A 22,698-nucleotide genomic window follows, 5' to 3' on the forward strand; every position below is an offset into this window, starting at 1 on the left:
AACCTTTTAACACATCTCCACCCATTTCTTGAAAAAAAGCAGCAGATATTAACGTACCACTGGATTAGTATTTCGGAATATTTTGAAGTTTTTAGTCCCCCCTCATTTTTTGGGGAAACAGCAACAAACTGAACTAAAAAGCTAGTTGCAACCTAAATAGCAGGTCTGTTGGGTTATTTGGGCTAATAATGATAAAGATATGAAACAAAGTGGTTTGCTAAATTGAACACCTTTTCCCCTTTGACACTGGTGATGATGATTGGCTAACATAGTTGAAACAAACCAGAGCTTTTTGTGTGCATGTGTGTGTGAGTGTGAGAGAGAGAGAGAGAGAGAGAGAGAGAGAGAGAGAGAGAGAGAAAACGGAACATCATATTTAGAGAATCAGGAAGGAAAAATATTTCAATATAAAATGACGCAATAGTTTTGAGGGAAAAGGTGGACCAAGGGAGGCCAGATCAGAGTCGCTGGGTCAGGGTAGAATTTCATGTATTCATTTATTCAAAATGATCAATTCCCCTCTATTTATATTGATCTCATTGCATTATTTTGCTGCTGTCTATTTCATTACAGTTGTGATTCTTAATTTTAGACCCTGCTCTTTTACAATTAACTGAAAAGCAAAAAACTGAGGTAGTTCATACGGAGTATGCAAAGTCTGTTTGCACGAACAAACCAAGAGGCTGCTCCTTCCACATGTCCCTTTATAATGGAGCATGCTGCAAGTGATAACCCAGGTGTGTTAAACGTTGCACCGTAGTAAATATGAGAAAATGTGTTTTGGTCGGACCAACACCAGAGCACCGTTGTGTGTCAATTGGAAAACTCTCCCAACCAAGATAACAATACAACAAACCTATCAGCTTAACCTCAACGTTTTGTCAGTTAATAGTTTGCTAAGAGCAGTACAGCAGCAGTGAATTTGTGTGTTACACTCTTGTGTTAGTGATCTCATTCAGAAAGGAGGAGTATAATATATACTATATTCTATATACACTCTGTTAACCCAGTCCCTCTGTGCCTGTTTACATAAGGGAGGGTGTTTGCAGCTTTATTTGACTCACCTCCTGCACAAAATGATTAGATTGTGTGCCACCTATTTCATTGTGATGACTTTTAAATCATTACAGCAAAAATCAACACTGTTGTTGCAAATAAGCTGGCGGAACATTGCTGATGAGGTAAAACTGTAAGTTGTGCAAAAAGATTTATTTGTTCAAAGCCTGATATTTATTTATCAACACGACAGGAACACACGGACTTCATCGTGTTGTAGTAGTTTAGCAAAAAGGTATTTAATGTCAGATTTAATGGTTGTTGCCAGAGGCAAACAGGACAAACACGATGAGAGAAGGAAGACCAGAGAGAGTCCTCTTGTGCAGAGTGATACAGACAATCTGATGTCATTATTTCTACAATATGAATGTGAACATGGTAGCACGGTAGTGCAGGGGTCAGCACTGTGGCCTCACAGCAAGAAGGTTCCGGGTTCCAGTCCCGGCTCCAACACAGGATCTTTCTGTGTGGAGTCTGCATGTTCTCCTGTTCCTGTGTGGGTTCTCTCTGGTACTCCAGCTTCCTCCCACAGTCCAAAGACATCAAGAGAGGACGAGGCTGATTGATACTCTAAATTGACCGTAGGTGTGACTGTGAGTGTGAATGGTTGTCTGTCTCTATGTGTTGGTCCTGTGATGGACTGGTGACCTGTCCAGGGTGAATCCTGCCTCTCACCCGTTGATACTGGGATAGGCTCCACCCCCCTAAGACCCTTCACAGGAATAAGCGGAAGAAAATGGATGGATGGATAATAAAGCCCAACTCCAGCTTTTGGATGCACTCCACAAAAAAAAAAGAGTATATATATATATATATATATATATGCAATTTGAGTTCCAAGTTCAGTTGCTCAGTTTTCTCAAGCAACCAGAGAGTGTTAAATGATCAAATTTGAGTAAAACCTCATTACTAGGTGACAGCCATGTTTTCACAGCAAATAAAACCAGAACTGTTTCTCGGCAGGGTTCACTCATTTAACAATCTTTCATGTCCTGGACAAACTGAACTCCACGTCATCAACCTGAGCACTGCTGTTCAGCTGATATTTGGGAGATGTGAGGTTTCCCCCAACAACAGCGCTATGTTTATCCTGCAGACCTATGCGATAAGTTTATTCCAACCCTTTGGAGAAAACAGTGCTGCTCTTCTGTGTTGATGAATGTGGCCTCTAAAAACATCCCCTGACAGATGTAGCTTAAACAGTGCATGATCCTTCTCACTGCCAATCAATGTACTCTCTCTCTCTCTCTCACACACACACACACACACACACACACAGAGCCGTATGACACAATATAATATGCACCTCACAGCCTGCGGATGAAATGAATAACCGTGAATGGAAATAAGCGTGTGAGAATACATGCCAGAGAAATCCGTCTGTGGCCCCTGCTCTTTTAACATTTACAAAAAATCCATCATGTGGCTTTTGTAGAGTAAGCAGAACGCTAGATTGACTGTAACAAATGCATATGCTCACTTTTGTTGCTTTTTTCTTTCTTTCCGGCCGACACTTTCAAAGGAGCGCATGCAGGTTTTCTTCCGTGCGGGCACGTGCGTGCGCGCACACACACGCACGCGCACACACACGCACGCGCACACACACAGAGCAAGAGCAGGAGAGGCAGGACAATGGAGTTGAAGTCAATATTGAACAGAGAAGGAAAAAAAAAAAAGGCAAAGAACTCTGAAAGTCTGTACTTGTTGTGCGTGTGTGTGTGTGTGTGTGTGTGTATGTGGATGTGTGTGGGTGTCTGTGCATATATATTGTATTTCTATGCCTCCATTTGAAAATTACACACCACTGTTTGGTGTGGTCTGACGTGTCACTTTCTCTAATGAAAGCATGTCAAGCTATTAAGTATTTTTAAGGACATTTAACGAACTGTTTTCTTTATTCCCTTTTGATGTTTTTTTTCTCCCCCTCCCACGTTGCGCCTCAGATTGCATGCTGTTCCTGTGTTAGAGGGTGAGGTAACCAGGAAAAGAAATAAAGACAAGTGAGTTCACCTCAGGACATGCAGATCTGCTTCACTCTGCCTACACCACTGTTGATACATCACTCTCAACTGCATTTGCTTCACTACCAGCTCTGAGAGAAGGTGTTGAATGCCATCTTGGCTGGTATTTCTGGTTGTTCTGAGGCAGCTGCCACAAGGCCTGTAAATGTGTTTCAGTAAAAGTGGATCGTAGGGGAAGGAGATTGATTTGTGGGGTGGTGTGGAGGAAAGAGAAAGCAGGAGGGAGAAGACAAAGATGGACAAGGGTTGAGAGAATGTCTGACTATGGTTCACTCTGTGTATTATACAAGTGTGTGTGTGCCCGTGGATCCCCTGAGAGCCACCTGAGGGGAGAATGTGGGAATGAAGCAATGCAACATGCAATAAGTCATGACAAATATCGATATGTATATTTATTTATGAGCAATGAATGAAAGCATTCGGTTTTATTGGTGGAGGATTGCTTTCAATCTACCTACTGTACATTAGGATATTCAAAATAAACAGAATCAAACTTTACCGATATTTCTGAATATCAGTGTCTAAAATACAGGATCTTTCTGTGTGAGTCTCCATGTTCTCCCTGTTCCTGTGTGGGTTCTCTCTGGTACTCCAGCTTCCTCCCACAGTCCAAAGACATCAAGAGGGGACGAGGCTGATTGATACTCTAAATTGACCGTAGGTGTGACTGTGAGTGTGAATGGTTGTCTGTCTCTATGTGTTGGTCCTGTGATGGACTGGTGACCTGTCCAGGGTGAACCCCGCCTCTCACCTGAAGGCCTGTGACCACAACAGCAGCAGCAGCAGAGGGAGGTTGGACTGGGACACTAAGAGGTTTGCCAGACTGCCACAGAACTGAATATTCTTCTGACGTATACGTTGTATGTACTGCACGTCACGTCCTGTTAAGGCCCACACAAGCGACGGCTTTTTTTGGAAAGAGGAATATTACGCCTCCATTTCACACAGGCAAGACGGCAAATTCCTGCCTCTACCTTGCCACAAATTCTGTGTCTAAAAAGGGACTACTGTGTCAAGTTGGAGTCCTTTGAGATCTTGCAGGTCTCTCCACCTTTGAAATTCAAAGGCCAAAATTTACTCCTGTCTTATCTCTCTTTATCTTAAGCCTCTTTAGTCAAGGTAAATCCGGAAGGTCATCTTCAGCTGAACATTTCAGACGGCTCTCTGCCATCTTGTTTTCAAAATGTGCGCTACTCCTCACTTGCCGCAGCTTTTTATAGAGGGGGAGGGGCCAACAGTACTAAAGGGAGGGAGGAGGAGATTCACGTGAACCAACATGAACACGTGGCTGCCCAAGGGTTAAAACAAGAGGTTAGAGAACCACACCCAGGCACGCTCTAATCCACACATCATCACACCACCAGTTCTTTACGTAACAGTTTTGTCCCCCTGAAATCTAATAAGGCGTAATTTGGTATGTAGTGCCTTTATAATCTGTTTCCTCAAAGGTTTGTTTAGTTTGTTTTTTTTCTCACACACAGAGCCATAAAACTCCCAGTTTTCTCATCTGTATTCTGAAGGTTAATGCATGGGGGTCTGTTCAATGAATCAGGCGATGAATGATATATGAACATTTTATTCCTCAAAACGTACTGCTGTTGAAAGTATTTTCTGGTTTTGCAGTGATAAAATGATACCAAAGGAAAACCTCTTCATGAAAATCGCGCATCTGATTTTTCAACTAAATGAAACAAGAACTTTCGGCCTGACCTTCTGGAAATGTTCACAAATGTTTGCATAATTTCATAGATGGGGTATTATTTGCTACGTGACAGTACCGCAACATTCTGCATGCCAACTGCCATACAACCTCAAAAAAGAACAAGGAGATCGTGTTACATCAGTGCATGGCTCAATAATTTTTGTGACACAAAAAAAAAACCCTAATTGTTTTCACGGGATTTGCCACATGAGGACATTTCAGTTTGATAACGTAAACTCTGTGTCTAAAAGCTCTATGCTGCACGAGGGTGAACCTGTTTCACGAGGTGCAAAATAACACTGAAAACAGTAACCTCAACATGAAGAGTGTTTCTTATACGTCACACCACTGACATGTTCACGAGCTTCTTTACACCCTTCTAAACTCTCCTTGTTAACTACGTGAGTGTGTCTGCAGCGTGGTGTTGAATTTTCTCATCAAACAAAGGCGATCATCATTGCGCACGGGAGAATGCCTCGCTGGCACTGAAATTCAGGGCAGAAAAGGGAAGCGGGGCAGCGGGAATGCATTTGTTATGTACCTGCTGACACACAACCAGGTGCTGAAGAAACAGTACGAATATTTAAAAGTCTGAGCGTGTGCATTCTTCACTGGCAGTTAAAGATATATGTAACTGTGAGGACAATGCTGCCAGCTCTATTAGTAAGTCATCATCTTTTTTCTTTTTTTCTTTACACGGTGCGGTGAATAAGTACGGCAAGATGGGTCAAACTTTTAGTTGAAAAGCTTAAAAGTCAGCGGGAGAGAAAACTTTTCCTTTCAGCCACACACTAAAGCACATGATAACTATTCATGCTGTGAGCCGAGAAGATTTTTTTCTTTCTCCGTATAACAGAATCTGTCAGAGTTTTATTGCTGCTCTGTGTAGCCAATCGAATGGCTAATCAGCTCATCTGCCCAGAATACTTTGTTCTAAAGTTCACGTCACGGAGACACCATGATGTTTCATACGCTGGTTAGAGTGTGAGTGACTGGTTCGAATGAGGGCACGACTCGCTCAACCCTCCAGGATGGCTCTTATTTGATCTGCTAAGTGCTTTGTGCAGAAGACAGTGTCGAGCGAAGATATTATGAGTCATGGTGACGCCGTCATCTGTCACCTGCATGCAGAGTTCAGCACTTCCTGTACTGGAAGGGAAGAAGTGCCATCAAAGGTCACCCCTGAAACATCCTTGTGTGACAATAACAACAGAGAGGGCATTAACAGGCAGCTCTGGGTCCGCCTCTCAAATTTAGAGGTGATGCCTGTGACCCGCATTGACAATTCGGCTGCCCTGGAAGAAATTGGCACAAAAAAGTGATAAGAGCAGAGAATGTCAAATTGAGTTCAGATGCATCTATTCTGTGAGTTCATACCTCTAATTTGGCTGAGCTGTCGCAAAGGAACTCAGGCACGGAGAAACATTGCAACACACTGAACGCAATGAAATAGTTAACCTATTTCCCTTTGATCTCAAAACACATTTACCATATATGTGACAGTACTAACATGGAACATGAGAGCCATCATGTAAACATTATGCGTTACATATATGACCCCTGTATATTCTTGTTTTGCCCAGTGGGATAACATAAAAATACATGAAGATGGAGAATGAGCTCCATCTATAACCCAGTGGACAATGGTTCCAGGCACAGCAGCTCTAACTAGCTGGCTGTTGTATACTCATGGGCAGGCAGGTTGAAATATGAGGGCTGAGGACATGAGGTCTTCACAGAATGCTAAACTCCCCCCCCCCTCCATATCTCTCACTGTCTCTCTCTCCCCACTGTGCCCTGCAACCAATCTGACGCCTAATTAATCCTGAAGGTCTTTTGTTCCGCTGAGGTTTTCCTCTCTTTCCCCCCACTGCACTCCATCCATCCTCACCTCCCTCCACAACCAGCAACCCCCCCCCCCCAGCCCCCACTCCACCCCTCGATCGGTTTTCACCCCTCCCTCTCCTCGCCACACTTATGCACACACACACACACACACACACACACACACAGCGTATTCCAGCATCACCCATTTTGCGTGCCCCAGGGGAGGCCCGGTACAGGTCCTACAGAGCAGGACAGAGGTAACAGATGTTTTGATTTGCCTTTTTCTCCATCTTTGTGGTAATTTAGTCACGAGAAAATGTATGACTGTTGGTTACACTTATTCCCTGTGTGTACTAACTAATTGTGCTCATACGAGAGACTGATCATATTCAGCATACAGGTAAGCAGCAACATGGAGACTATGAAGCATGGTAAAACAATGCATTGTGTTAATTGGGTCAAGTCTTTGAGGACTTATTCTTCCAAATGAACCTGGTCGAGTTACCCTCATCCATTTTATTGTTTTGTTCATACAGGCAGCAAAGGTGCTGACACTACAACCCGTTTACTAAAACCTGTAAAGCTGAACAGTTAACATGATATTTGTAATTTACGTTACACAAAACAGAAATGTAGGAACAAGGTTTTCACATGATATGATAATAACGGGGACATTGGGAAGATAGAGCTGCTGCAGGAGTTCAGCAAAGAACTTTCTCACAAAACCATAACGTGTTACATGCAAGGTACAGTAACTTTTAGGAACTTGACGTTGATGGGAAGCTGATTCTAAGCCCGTCACAGATGGGTTTCGCAATTCTGAGGAAAATATTTCATTGTGATTTTTAAGGACTGATATTTTAACTGCCATATGATTTGCAACATTAGAGGGAGTATTATTTTTGACACCACTAACGTACCAGGACATCTCTGCAGTAGCACAATATTTAATTTGACACACAAAGTAACCTTTACATATATATATATATATATATATATATATATATATTTACCATTATGCAGGCTGTATTCGTATGTTTATAAATTTTTGATTAATTTTGCAGCTGTATGGAGAGATGTTTCCTTGTTCCCAGCCTTGATGCTCAACTAACTTATATATCCCTTAAGGAATGATATAATTTGATTTGAAAAACAAAGTTCTGTCAGGTTGAACAATCCTCCTTTAAGAATGTGATGTGCACATAGTGATTCCTTGACGTATAGTTAACACATTTGCACATTTACCTTTTACTCCTCAGATATGGGTCAGCCATTCAGAGATTACTCTATTGACGTTAGCGTTACCCGACAGATGCAAATGTGAGTTGTCGTTGAAAAAAACAAAAACAATACAAAAAAAACACCCCTTGAAAATCATTACTGATCTTTCTCTATTCTGCACGTAACCAGGGCATATCAAGCCCTCCGGGAAACATTGAAAAAGATTTGAGAGGCCCAGTGGGTCCGAGTGATCAGCCAGGCATGTGAGTGGGTGTAGAGGGACAATCACTGTCAAGTGATGTGTGTCTGAACTGTTTGTGCAGTCCCAACATTTTTTCGGGGACGATATGTGGTTTTGTTACTGCAAATCATGGGGTTCCTGTTAAGTACCAGTTAATGATCAGAAGGAAACCTGCAACTTGCTTAATTTCCCTCATAGTGACAGAAACGGCACCAGCAGAAATTCATTCCAGAAACAAATCAAACCATTTTTTAAGTTAACCGTGATAATACGCCATAACTCTGTCATACACTGTAACAATATGCTGAAAAAAAACACACAAAAAAACAGCCATATTTTAACAGTAACATACCGTTTTCCATTAAAACTGTAATACTGAAGGAAACAATGCATCCTGGGAAATATTCATGGGCGGCTTGCCGTTTCCGATAAAATACTGTAATATACTGTAAATAGGGTTGAATTCTGGGAGCGATCAGAATCAACGGCAGAGAAGCAGCAAAAATACAGTTGCGTGCACGGAAGGACACGTGGAAGCGAGCAGAGGCCATCTGGACTTTCTTTTCCAACTCCTTTTGATCCAACTCAGTCCTGCACTTTGGACAGGGTGAGTTTGAATAATACTTTCATACATCTGTCGGGTGTTGTTTGCTTACGATCGTACTGCTCTTTTCTCCGGTAAGCGCGCTTGATGAAACTCCATCGCGAGCTGCGTCACGCAAGTCACAGCTGGTTCAGGTTGGGTTTAATGCTAATTTTATTGCTATGAATAGCACGCAATCATTTCAAGAAATTAAGATTCTCACTAAATTCCTATATTTTCTGTGCCCTATCGTCGTCTGCCACAGTGGCTGACATCAAGAAGACCCTCACCCTTACCCTCTACTCCTCGTCTAGCACTGCTTGGTATGTATTTAGTGAATTAACACACTGTTTATTTCATATCAGATGAGCTGAAGTTATATGTTTGTATCCCAGTAAAGCATGAATGTTCATCAAAGTAGAGACAAATCAAGACGCTCTCTGTAATAACTCTTATTTCACATTTCAGGTAGGACAAAGCGTACAACTGTTGGACGCTCTGTTTTCAGTGTACTACACCTTTAACCTACAGTACCAAGAGGGGGCTGCCTGTACATTTGAATTCAATCAAAGGTGAGGCTCGTCTCGTCCTAATGACCTTATTCCCGGCAATCATTTTGACATTAAATTGTTGGGTAAACACAGGTATTAATTAAGGTTCCATTCCATTAAGGTCTAACAGAGCCAGGGTCAAGTCGGGTCCATTTTTATTTGTACGGCGCCAAATCACAACAAAAGTTCTCTCATGACACGTTACAGGTAGAGCAGGTCTGGAACCTCACTCCTTCAATGGATCAACACCCAACAATTCTCCATCAGCAAGCACGTCCTGCAACAGCGGCGACGAAAACCTTCCTCTTAACAGGCAAATTACTCGTGATTGTTTAACAAAAATCCTGTCCGTGCATATGTTTTGAATGCACCAACAGCCGTCCCTACAATATCACAACAACACATCAATGTATTTGGTCAAACATAGGTTGCCATTTGATTTTTTTCCCCAAATCATCCCGCCTTGCTCTATCTAACAGACTTTACATCCAACCCCTGGTCTCAGACGACTGTGTTTTTCAGGCGATTCATTGGAATCAATCCTGAAAGGTGGACCAAGGCCGGCCGTGGCACGACCACTTCTAAGAGGACAGATAAAGTTTGCCACAGTGAATCCCCGGGTGGCCACTCTGCTCAAAAACCTGATGGATTTAGAGTGGAATTTCATATAGGTGAGCATACCTGACAGGATAGGTCAGCCACGTTTGTTTTTGTCATTGCGTACGGATTCTTATCATCCTGTGTTCTTGTTACCCTGCTCACGTGTACGTTTGAGTTTTGACATTTAAGGCATGAGCCTTCACTGTACGTATTGATGGAGTTGCTGCTGCCTTACTTTAATAAACCTGTGTTATACAATTAACCATACCAGCCTCTTCTTTTCCATTGAACTTGTGTTGCTGCATTTTAGTTAACACAATCATTTCAGTATACGTTGTATAGGCTAAAGAATACACACTAAAATAGCTAATCAAAGTTACAGCAAAGACAGTGTCGATGACAACCAGTTAAGCACTGACAGCAATATGCTCTATTTACATAAAATATTACTGGTACTGTCTTTGAGATTATAGTTAAATTTCATTCCCAAAGGAAAAAAAAAAGACTATTGTGGCTTCCCTGCCACTTGCATATTATAAATTCAATAAAATATACCACTATATCATGTACTTAGCATCATAAATGCAAGGAACTGTAAATTATTTAACAGTAAGCAAACTGTGGATAAACTTATTTACTGGCAACCCTGCTGACAGTATTTTACAGTGAAATTACAGAAAATACAGTGCTAAACTGTAATTCAATGCATGGTATGATTACAGTAACATACTGCTTAATAGATAGCTGTATGAAACTATAAAATTAACAGTAAATTACTGGCAACCCTGCTGCCAGTAACTATTTTCTCCAGTTTTCTAATTTATTTACTTTTTTTCTTTCTTTACTTACTCTGTATTATGCTAGCTGTATTGTATTTATTTGTATTATTTCAATTGTGTGTCTGAGTTTAATAGCCTACATGGGGAGCGCCACTTGATGAGCCCCTACGGTTTTTGTTTTTTTTTAGTAACATTAAGTACTGTATGCATTCCTTATTAGTTGTTTCTTTGAAAAACTGCAATTACGGTATCTTAATATTTGTGTCTTCGGATCGGATTAATTAAAACACAGCTTGTCATGTCTGTTAAAATTATGAATCTCCTGTTGGTTACTGTTAAGTCTATTAAAGCCGGGTGTGGCCCCACTGGTTCTCCAACTTGTTAACGGATCCCCGAGCAAGTCCATATTTCCTGCCACAGCAGGTGAAACCACATTAATCTCCTCACAGATCCACGAAACAGAGGAGGACTTGTGCTTCAGAAAACACTGCTCTCATTCTGAAAACCCAGAGGTGCTTCAGATAACATCACTTACAGGAAAAAATACAACTTGAATAGGAAGGCTAAGGGGTCCTAGCTTGCAAATGCGCACTACAGCTTTGTGGAGAATTACTAACGTTTGGGCAGGGACACTGTACAGATGGGGGAAAAAAGAAGCTCTAAATGCACTTCAACACTTCAATCAAGCCAATATTTCATAGCTGGTCTGCAGGAGTTTGGACAATCAATGATTTGGCCGTTGGCGGATCAGATAGATTTCTGTCTGAAACTTTGGTTCAATATTTGAACAGTTACGGGACATGATTTCCAACAGTTCAGCGGCCAAAAGTTCCATTATTCATTAACAGCTCTGACGTTGTGTTGTGCTGAATATGTATAGGGATGTGAGCTACACAGAAAACCACACATGCCAAAGGTATTTGGTGAAGTCTGTCAGTTTAAAAGGAACAAAGCTGTCATATGATGTATGAGAGTTTCTCACGGTTACTCCAAACCTGAATAAGGACACCTGGTTACTCCATGTAATGGTGGGGAGTTTCATCAGATTAGTACAAGCATGACAGGGAGATGTCGAGATGAGCTTAGTGTCTGACAAAAAGCAAGCTACAGAATCACTAAACTTCTTGTCAGAAATTTACATAATAATAATAATAAAGTCTAGCTGCTTTATTTTGAAGGCAAGATCACAAAACTGGATGGGAATTTGTAGGCGGCTGATCCAGGATCATGCTTGAGAAAGCAGTGGGGCTGCACAATTAATCAAGATGAACCACAAATCACAATCCGGCCCATTCCAAACCGCAGAAAGGTGCATTATTTGTGTCGAAATACCATTTTAAATTAAATATTGTGGCGCTGAAGAGGCATCTTGCATGCACACAAAATATTCTAAAGACTTATGAGAACAGATTACCTGATACAGATCCCAACAAAAAAAAGCACGGCATAATAATTTTAAGCAATTTTTCAATGAAAGTGACAACTATGACACAAAAATAAAAATTCCCTCTAATATTGCAAAGCATGTCACTATCATATCAGTCAAAATAACTGCAATTAGATATATTATTTTAAATTGTGCAGCCCTTCTTGGCAGATTAGAAACTGATCAGATGGTCATTCAGGTGACAAATTTCGCAATCTGGACGGCGATTATTTAATTTCCTGACATTCATACAGAACTTTACTGGTGATGAGACCACTCTCTTTGTATCCTTCCAGCAGACCGCCAGCTCCATCTTCCCACAAAATACGTACATCCGTCCTTCCAAGTCTACTCATCTCCTCAGCGAGTGGTGGAAGTCATATGAAATTGGATGTGGCCACTGAGAATCGCCACGGAGAGATAATCCACATGATCGGTTTAGTTAGTCATTTCGTACAAAGCAATGCTTCAGCTGCCGTCTTCTTTGTCTGAGTTACCAAAACAAAGGAGGAATTGATGTGCATTAATGTGATGTCTACATGTTTCACAGCGGTTACAAATCTCTGCTGTCTTCATGTCGTGATCGTGATGCTACAGAAACACTTCAACAATGTAACATGGATGTGACAGAAACTTGGGCAAAGTACAGACACACAAACACAAAAATAATTCGCACATTGATACAGACCTACACTTTCTTCTTGTCTTATTGAATGACCCCTTCTGGTCTTGTCCTCAAGTATGATTCTTTTTTGGCACATTTTTTTTGTGTCATATTTTGTTAAGATGAAATACAACATCTTAATTCTTTTATTACCAAAAACATAAATAGGTTAAAAACAGTCAAGACTTCAGTAAAAGCTTCAAAGAACTCTGGAGCTTCCTACAATAACCCACTGCTTATTTGCATTTTTTTCTGAGTCTACTCCTAGAGTCAAGTCAAGTCAGTTTTATTTGTTCAGCACCAAATCACAACCAAAGTTCTCTCCTGACTCTTTACTAGTAGAGCAGGTCCAGTACCTCACTCCTTCAATGAATCTACACCCAACAATTCTCCATCAGCAGCACATCCTGCTACAGTGGTGATGAAAACCTTCCTTTAACAGGCAGGAACGTCGAGCAGATACAGGATCAGTGGGGACGGCCTTCTGTTTTGACTGGTTTAGGGGAAAGAGAGCAGGAGAGCAGGACAGAGACAAAGACAGATAATGGAGGAAGACAGATTTGCAGAAGGAAAGAGAGGGACAGAGATAAAGAGAGAGAGAAAGAGAAGAGACTGATGGACAGATGGGGACGTGAGCAGGTGGAGCTACGGGTGGCAGCTTGAGCCTCTTCAGGTCTGTAGCCTCCTCCAGCAGCACACAAAGGTCAACAGTCTGTAAGGTCACAACAAGCACATTTCCTCAATTCTGCCTTTAGTTCTGATGCCTATATTGCCAAGTTTGGACGAGTATATTCTTATTTTCATCTCACTTTTGATTCAAGGCAGCGTCGCTGCCTGCTCTCCTGTTTCTAGCTCTGAAGATGAAGCTACCTTGTTTCAATGAACTTGTCACTGGACAGAAATATCTTGTGTGCGCACTTCCAGCAGAGAAATCTGTACGTACGGGGAGGCTGATTAAAACATGTACTGTTGAATAAATAGCTGTTCAAGAAAGAACAATGCGCACAACACAAAAGATATTCGGTCTTCAAAAATCAGAAAAAAAGAGATGAGATAGAATTCTAATCCAGCGTTTCTGACAAGTAGAGAGGTTACATTTTATTCTTCTGAGTGGCTTAAATACCAGTTGTTACATCCCTGGGTATAAACAGGGTTTGTCTGTCAAAGAACAGATTAGATTAAACAACTGGGCCCTCTGAAGTACAGATTATATAAAATAATACAAATAATCACATATTGTTCTGCTGCATGTCTGCTAAAGTAAAACTACAGTGCCACATCTGTTCACTGTACGTGTTGTCAAAATGGAAACTCAGCTGTGACGCGTTCTGATTGCGGGCGTGCGCACGTCTTAATTCAGCGTTTGTGACTGAGGGGTCCGTTGCTTCAGGCTGGAAGGTCATTTAAAGGCCAGACATCCAGACCTCTCCCCTCCCTCCTCCTCCTCCCCTCTCTTCTGCCTGAGAGTCAGAGATAAACCTACACATGCCAGCCACACAGGACCAATAGTCATGATTTATCGGAAGCCATTTGGTACCTGAACGCCTATGAAATTGTAATGAACTTGATTATGCTTTTAATGAAGTGTGAGAAGTTCTTCAGAATTGATTATAGCCATGCTGGCTTGCAGCTATGGGCTGTGGAGGGGAAAGGAGGAAGGAGAAAGAAGGGAGAGGAGGAATGAGGTCTGTCATAAACAATGAAGACTTAGTAGCAGCGACTCAAGCAGGCTAGCATGGGGTGAGCGGAGGTTCAGACAGGAGCATCACGCTTCTTTGCTATAGATTACAGGGGCGTTTTAGTATATATGCGTAGTGACTTGACCTGACCAACCCCATTTCAATTTCTCCCTGCTTAGGGATTTTCCCTCAAAGCTGCATGCTGACGCGGTACATTAGATTCAACAGCCCGCAGCTTCATAGGTCATATTTTGCATACATATTAGACCGTTGAGGATGATTCTAACCTTTCCATGTACGGGGTGCTCCCGTTCAGATGGGGAAACATTATTGTTCAGTAATTTCACACACTAATCTCTACTCTTGCATCCTCTTTTCCCCTTAAACGACAAATGATGAGCTAAGTGGCTCGTAAAAGGGCAGAGCAGCAGCCCAAACGTAAACAGTTGCTTTTCACACACATTATTTTGTAAACTTAGTGGCCTACTCTAATGAGATACTTCACAGATACACACCAGGAAACACCTTTTCCTCCCAATTACAGAGGTCAGAGATCAGAATTAGTTTGGATATTGAAGCTCAGCTGTGACTGCAGCCTTTTAGAGGAGGTCTGGTTCCATGTGCTCCATTGACATTTGAGAATATCCTGATATCAAGAGATTTAAGGCCGGAACTAAGCAAGCCAGGGAGCAGCGGAATCATCACCATAGAATATTTGATTCAGAGTAAAAAAAGATGAAAAAAAAAGGCAAGGGTACAAGACTGTGTGTACAAATATCTCAAGAGTTAAGGAACTGCTCAGCCCATAGAGCATTGCAAACAGTATTTCAAGGCCAAAGTTGTTTGAAATAACCACATGTCCTGACCAAAAATTTGGGCATTGATGTCTAGAGAATATCATATCAAAATATTTGACGTAAGATGTTACAAATGTACTTAAGGATTACTGCTAGTGTAGTAAACCTTGAGGATGCTAATAAAAGCCGACGATCTCAAAATAAGGTTGTTCTCCTAAGAACTTTAGGCTTCTATAGGAGCAGGTACCATCATATCACGTTTGGATTGCTTGTAATATGTGTCAAACTCAAATGATTGTGACATAAAAGCTAATAATCAACTCCTCTAAGGACTGTCTGCAATTTTCATTGACCCTACTGCTGTTCTATACTGGCCTTCGTTACCATCTATATTTTATATATTACCTGAATTCCCAGAATTCCACTTTCTACATGTATTTTAACCTGTCTGAAGAAACACAGCAAGAGCAAGTATACTTTATCTAATGAAGACGTAATTAATTCTATCTTTAGTATCAATGCTACAGAGGTTTCATCAGGCTCTTTGCACTGCATCAATTATGTCATTCTTCACAGCCGATCCTTTCAGTGCGGCCTGCTTTGTTGGTTGTCACTTTCTGTGCGTCTCCCATCGTCACTGTCCACATGCTGAGGCTGTAACACTATCTGCAAGGTCCCCGAAGCTGTTAATCAACTCCTCTCTAATGTGTTGTTCACACCTTCTCTCCCTCTCACCCTCTCTCTTCCTCTTTCTCTCTCTGACTTGGTGGATTTCTATCTAAGACAGGGTGCTGGGCTGGGCGATCGCTGCTGCTAATTTGTTGTGGCAATATTAATTAATGATCAGCCTGTCACAGCTGTTTTTATTGAGACAGATTAGAAGCGGGAGAGATTAGACAAAGAAAACAATGTGCGAAAGCCTCAGCTGCTGACAGGGGTCACCTTCACGTGTCTGAAATCATATTTAATTTGCTGTGTTGGAGGCAGAGAAATTACTCCACTTGACCAGACTGTAACTCACTCTGACTGTGAGGCTCCACGTTCAGAGATAGAGTCAAAGATATCTAAATCAAATGTTGCTGTCGCATTTGATCGTTGCTAATATCTTGACAAATCAGGAAAAAAAATCTGTTGTAGCAATTACATAAACCAAATGTTACTTTTTTACTTTTGTCTCCATCCTTTTCCTGCTTTCTCTCTTAAGCCTCTCCTCCATAAACATTCATTTTCATTCAGCTCTGCCGCCAGCACATTTCCCTAATAAAATGAACGTTAATCCAATGTGGCAGAGTGCAGTGTCCTGGCCAATGACCTTTGTGCCGTCCTTCCACGTGGACCTGCTGACTCTCTGTCTTCCCACTGCTGCACACAAGTCTCAGGCTCAGGTGACTTGGGAACACAGCAGTGCATTGTGACAGCAATTGGAGATGAAGTGGCCAATCAAGGCCTGAGCACTGGGGTCATCATTCCACTTGGTTAAATGGGTGTCTGGATTACCACAGCACTTTCTCACTTCACTGTGCAGCCTTTAAAAGGGCATTCGAGGAGCTGCAAGTTAGATTAAAGAGCAGCTATGCTTCAATTTAACAAAAAAAGATACTAAATTTATGTTAAGGGGTAGCCTTAGGGTTCGGGTTTTGTAGTGCAAAGCAGCAAATCTTAGTAGAAGTAGGCTACACCTTATTTCCACTTATGCATATGGAGTCCATCAGTCCACTTGAAAATCCATTTGTCTCCGATGAAAATCTCAATTATCTCAGATTTGCTTCTGAAGCCTCCGTTTTCTTTTTCTTTATTTTAATTCCAGTATTTGCCCTGGGTACATGGAAAATGCAAATCTTTACCAAGGAGTTTGGACAGGCTATGGACAGTTTGCCGGCTAAAACGAGCTAAAAGGGTAGGAATGAGCTACATAACAGGCTTTTGCCTCCTCTGTACTGTAGCTGTCTACGCGGATGTTCAAAACATCTAGGTGATGAAACAGATATCAGCTCCTCATCACAGCTGAGTCAACGGGTATTTGTATCACTCTCTGATGAAGTTACAGGCATAAGACATTAGTATGTGGAAACAAGGTATGGATATCTCTTAACCACAAATATATGGCAAGACATCTCTGCAGGATATGTTCTTATTTGATTTCCCCAGATAAATAAAGGTTAAATAATGGAGAACAAATATTGAAGTGCTTGCTAGAAGAAAGAATACTTCTTAAATGTCAAGCAAATGAAGGGCCAATTTGCGGTGTGGTGTTTAAAGTCAGCTCCCTTACATGAGAGTCAAGGAAAGCACAGGATTGACATTACACAGACATTATTGCAAGACTCTTGCATGAGTGGAAGTGCTCATGTGTGTCTGCCTTGTCAATTTCGTTGTTTAATCTCTGCAGCAAGGAAGGTTTGAAGAGCAGTACTATGCTGTTCTAGTGAGTTTAATGTTTTATTGTGGCACTAATAGTGTCGCATCCTCATGTTCCACAGTATTGAGTCCATGCAATAGTGCAGTGGGCATTAGTCTCCCCCGCATCCTTCGGATGACCTCTCGTCTTTGTCTCCAGGACACTGAGACAAACCCCGTACAGACTCAGCAGAAAGAAAGTGAGAGCGATCAAACTGAATACTGAATAAAGACCCAGTGGAGGACAAAACTGGACACACACTGGATCTGAGGTGTTCATTCCTGGGACTAAACCAAACTGGCCCCTACAGACGTTCCACAATGAAACGCTCCCGGGGGAAGACAGCGACTCTGGTACATTTAAGGTTTTATGGTTCACCTCGGAGACAGCGATCCCCAAACTCACCAGGCATTAATGCTCGTAGTTTTATTCAGCCTCATGTTCTCCCAAAGTCTAACACTGTATCCAATTAGTAGTTCTCAAGCCGTTGTGTTTGTTACTCAGAGTCACTCTCCAATAACCCATGCTGATGTTCATCATGCTGTACAACCTACAGTATACTCAGTTGTTGTAATACAAAAAAATGAAAGACAACGAGTCCTTTGTGTGTGCAAATGTGTAATACTGGGGTTGCTGAAGTTCCTGAACAAAGGTGATGAAATTTTTAGAAACTGTGTATTATCTTATTTCTGTCTCGCCTTTTCCTTTATACTTTCATTTTTTTCCCTGTCCTCACATCTAAGTGTAGAATCCCCGTCTGCCTCCCCGAATCTATTTTACTAGAAGAGTGTTGCCCTAACCCTGTGTTAGACATCTGTTAGCGGTTTACCCACAAGGTCTTTATTAGAGTAAACCAATCAATCAAGAGATTGTATATGAAAGCTCGCTGCCACTACAGGGAATGATAAGATGACCCATGGTTTCCGCTGCCAGGAGGAATATAAAAATAGACAATACACACACAGCCTATTACAGCAGAAATGCTTGCCAAGGACAATTGTACTATGTTGGTGTGAGTTGCGTGAATAAAAACGAAAATTGGCCGTCTGTAACCTGTGTTGGGTGGTCGCGCACGGTCCAGGACCACAGCAAGAGAGGCGAATGTGCTAGCAAGAGGGATGAAACCCACGGGCGCTGACAGTTGTCAGCAGCACGTCTCTTAAACACTCACTGCACAGTACTGCACCTAACGCAGCTATTGATACACATGATAATTAACAGTAAACTTTTGTCAAGTTCCAACTTAGTTTGTAAAGGATCTGATAAAGAAGTCCAAGGACATGGCCACATGAGCGAGTCCCAAGCTTCAGGCAACAGTGAACAGTGAAGCCCACCTTCCATCAGTGTGAGGGTATCAGCATGGATAACGACTGACTTTTCATTTATGGGGGAACTCTCTTGTTAAGGCCGTGATAGAGGTTCATGCTGTATGTATGTATGTAGCATCCTCTCACCAAAGGGTTAACCTGCAACAGGTACAGCCACAGGGAATTCTGGTAAAGAGAACAGGCCAAGGTGGCAAACATAACTTGGCATTACCCCATAACGCCTCCTCTAACCCCAAGGTAATGATGGCAACCACCCACATATTGTGCATCACATCTGCAGTGTACAGTCACCCACTGCCTTTGCAATCAGCGCTAAGCACGAGGATTAACTTGTTTGAAAATAGAGAACATGTATGTAACCTTGAGGGTTTTGCACTGACTGTAACAGTGATAGCTCACCATATAATAACCACAAACTCGTGACTCATTTATTCCCACATACATGCACGCATATTGTTGCACTTTTCTCCTTTGCCATTGAAAAGAAAAATGCCTTCGAATCTGGCAGACAGCACGCCTGACTTTCATGAAATTCCACATGCGAGTGCTTTCTGGAACTAAACGGGTGCGGCAAATCCTCTTAAAATCCCTTTAGAAACCGTGGCAGTGGGGAGAAAAAGAAAAAGTTTCTCGCAGGCAAACGTGCAGGTTTGCTAGGTTGATGTCATGCTCTGGGGAAGGACACTTGCCAGTTTATTTCTTCAAGGCTGGAAAAGAATGTTAAGACTGTGCGACACCAACCCTGTAGGACATGCAGAGGGACAATGTGGTGGTGTGTGTCAATAGAAGCCTGCGAGGAAAGACTTTCAGGAAAGGACGCTGTGGATTTGTACAGCTTAATTTTCCAATTCAAGACTTGAAGAAAGTGGTGCTCTTCATTTAACATTGTATTAAGGGAGAGGAGAGTATGTTTAAATGGTAACTTAAGTGACTGAGAAGTGTGCTTTCTGCTTGAAAGTTTCAGTCCTGTTTGACCTTGCTCTACCACACCCGCAACCACACCCAGCATAGCAGAGAGAGAAGTCATACCACTGGAGGACAGCAAAGACAGGAAAGTCCAGGAGTGTGCGGCACTTTGAGCTGCCAATTTGCCAGTGCCCCGGACAGCTGGAGCTCAAGATTTTTTTTTTTTTTTGCTCTATTTAATCAGGGCAGTTTTGCATTAGAAAATTAAGCAGCTGAAATGAAGTTTAAAAACGCTGTCAACAGGTGCCAGCCAATCACACCACCGTGTCTTTAGGCTCTCCAATTTCCTCCAAGTTCTACAAAAACTAGTTTCCTTGCTCTGATTGCTGTTTACATATTTGGGTAAATGAGCATGGGATTGGGCACTGTGGTTTGTTTGTCGATTTGCTCTTTGCTTTGCGATGTGCTTTGGGCTACACATTGAATTAATGCTTGTAGTCACTATGATGCCACACACTAGGAAACAAGTTTTTTTTTTTTTTTTTTTTCAAAATAACCAAACCACCAATTACAGCGAAGACTCAGAAAGAAACTCATTTTGGGCTGCGATGTAGATTTCTCTCTTGTTAGAGACACAAGGATAATAATTAGTCTCATTTACATGATTCCAACAAACAGATAGCACTGATGTTGTTGGCTTTGGAGAACTGACATGAATACATGTGCAAATACATGCTGACAAATTTGTGATGTGTGGTTTCTGCTTCAAACTCCATTTTTAACATCATTTTGATATATTAATCAGCCCGACACCACTTCTCTTTCTCTTCCTTTTTTGTAGCCCTTACCTCCCGTCATTCTTAATTACTTGTTGGCTTTTCGCTGCCCGCCTGCTGTTTTGGTCATTACAGGCCCCTGTAGGAAGTGAAGTAGCTGCCAAAGAAGCTAAACTGAGACAGGCACTGGGAATGTGTCTATACTCACCTGGGGTAAATGAGGACAACTCTTCCTGCTGGCTTTGAGACCTGTCCTCCCTTCAGGGGTTGTCCTGATGTTGAAGAGGGCCTGAAGAGCACACTGGGCTGCCTGGGTCTTTGCCAGCTTCTTGCTGCGACCACAGCCCTCAAATATCCGCCCATCCACACGCACTGCCATCACAAAGCTACGCAGCCGCCGGCCCTCAGCTTGCTCAGAGAGACAGACATAGCGGAGCCCGGGACGGATCTCGTTGAGCAATGCCACAGGGCTTTTGGGGGCCTCGGGTTCTGGAACAATCCCACCCAGCCTCTGCTGAGCCTGTACCATCAGGTCTAAGGTATGGCGAATCAAGCGTCCATGTCTCAGAAGCTCACTTGATAATAGCTCGCGCTCTGCTTCTGAGTTACAGAGCGAGAGGCCGTCGGAGCATGGCGAAGACTCAAACTCCTTGAAAAGAGTGTCAGGAAAGTCGGCCTGGTCTGAGGTGAAGTCGGCTGAAGGGTTTGAGATATTTCCCATGGCTAAGTGGGCCTGAGGAGCATTGGGAAACTGGATGAAGGACTTGAGGGCCAGCTCTGCTGCCCTCATCTTAGCTTTCTTTTTAGTGGGGCCTGTACCCTCAAAGGTCAGCCCGTTAACCTCCACAGCGATGGAGAAAACAGGAGCGTGGACTGGGCCTGTCTGTGACACCATGCGATACTGTAGGCCCGGTCGGAGCTCATTCAGCTGCACCAATGCATTCTTTGGTGCTTCAGACCAGGACAGTTTCTTATAGATAAGACGGAGTTGGCACAGGTGTCCATTATTGTCTTCCTCAAGAGGCCGTTTCCTCTTCAAACCAGAGCTTCCGCTTCTCGCAGAGTCAGAGCAAAAGAGTGACTGGCACTCTGCAGATCCTATGGAACGATCTTCCAAGTTACCGATATTACGGTTTTCCTTCACCTCTGCACTGCTGGTACCTGAAATGAAAAGAGTGCTGAAAATGATACGAATCCTCAAACCTGTGTGACTACTGTGTGATACTCACTTTATCCTGGCTGAACAGAATGAATCAAGGAAAATCTCTCCAAGCAGATTGAGCCACTTGATGCACAATGAAATGGTAATGAACAAATCTCTGATAATCTCCCTTATCCGAGCCCACTTCATACCACAGGGCTCTGTCATATTTCAGTGTTTTAAAATACAAACACAAATCCCTTAAAAATGGGGACATTATCTACCAAATCATTCTGTAATCCGCCTCCAAATTGCTTCAGAATCGGTGTCGTCAGTGAGAAACATCGGTCCCTGTGGCCAATGCAAAGCATCAATCCTATTTGTAATGGGGGTGGGGATTGTGCGAGCGGCAGACAGAGCGAGAAAGGATGAGAGAAATGTCTGTAGCCCGCTTTATTTCACACTTCTATCCTCTGTGTGAGAAGAGTCTGAACAGCTGTGATACGCTCTTCAAACCTAGTTACAGGGAAGTGGCAGCATATTGCATTTCTGATGGGAAATGAGCAAAAATAGGGTGCTCAGATCTTGCCACAAGACTGTTGGTGAAATGGTGAAATGGGAGACTGGGATCTAGTGCTGACATTTACTGTTGGGCGGAAGCAGATTTTACTTCTACGTGTCAGTATGTATAATACTCCATGACCCACTTTTATAAGATATTTTTTAATAAGGCAATTCATTGTATTAATGATCACACAATTATTCCTAAATAATTCATTGAGGAGCTGACAAAAAACAAAACAAACAAAAAAAAACGTAAAAACTTTCCACATCAGCTCTGCCACTGAGAAGATTTAGTGCGGCGTGCTGAAAGAGAGACAGAAAAGAGGCAGGAGCTTACTTAAACTGTCCTCGTCCTCTGTGCTGCTGGTCCCAGGGCTTATGTACTTGAAGGGAGCGATCAATGCTGACAGCATACTGACTTTCTCTGGAGGAGAGACA

General features: G+C 42.3%; 1 protein-coding gene across 2 annotated transcripts in view; it reads right to left on the minus strand.

Annotated features, from left to right (window-relative positions):
* adarb2 (adenosine deaminase RNA specific B2 (inactive)) overlaps positions 1–22,698 on the minus strand; it is a 188,100-nt gene that overhangs the window by 46,946 nt on the left and 118,456 nt on the right. For both annotated transcript variants that reach the window (XM_086191497.1, XM_086191498.1), the window contains exons 2-3: positions 22,598–22,684; positions 20,764–21,716 (exon numbers count right to left, since the gene is read on the minus strand). In XM_086191497.1, coding sequence (XP_086047623.1) covers positions 20,764–21,716; positions 22,598–22,684 — 1,040 coding nt within the window. The remainder of the gene's footprint in view (positions 1–20,763; positions 21,717–22,597; positions 22,685–22,698) is intronic.

The sequence above is a fragment of the Aulostomus chinensis genome, chromosome 21, assembly GCF_037954235.1.
Source record: "Aulostomus chinensis isolate RoL2024-O1b breed Wild chromosome 21, RoL_Achi_v1.0, whole genome shotgun sequence".
Classification (NCBI taxonomy): domain Eukaryota; kingdom Metazoa; phylum Chordata; class Actinopteri; order Syngnathiformes; family Aulostomidae; genus Aulostomus; species Aulostomus chinensis.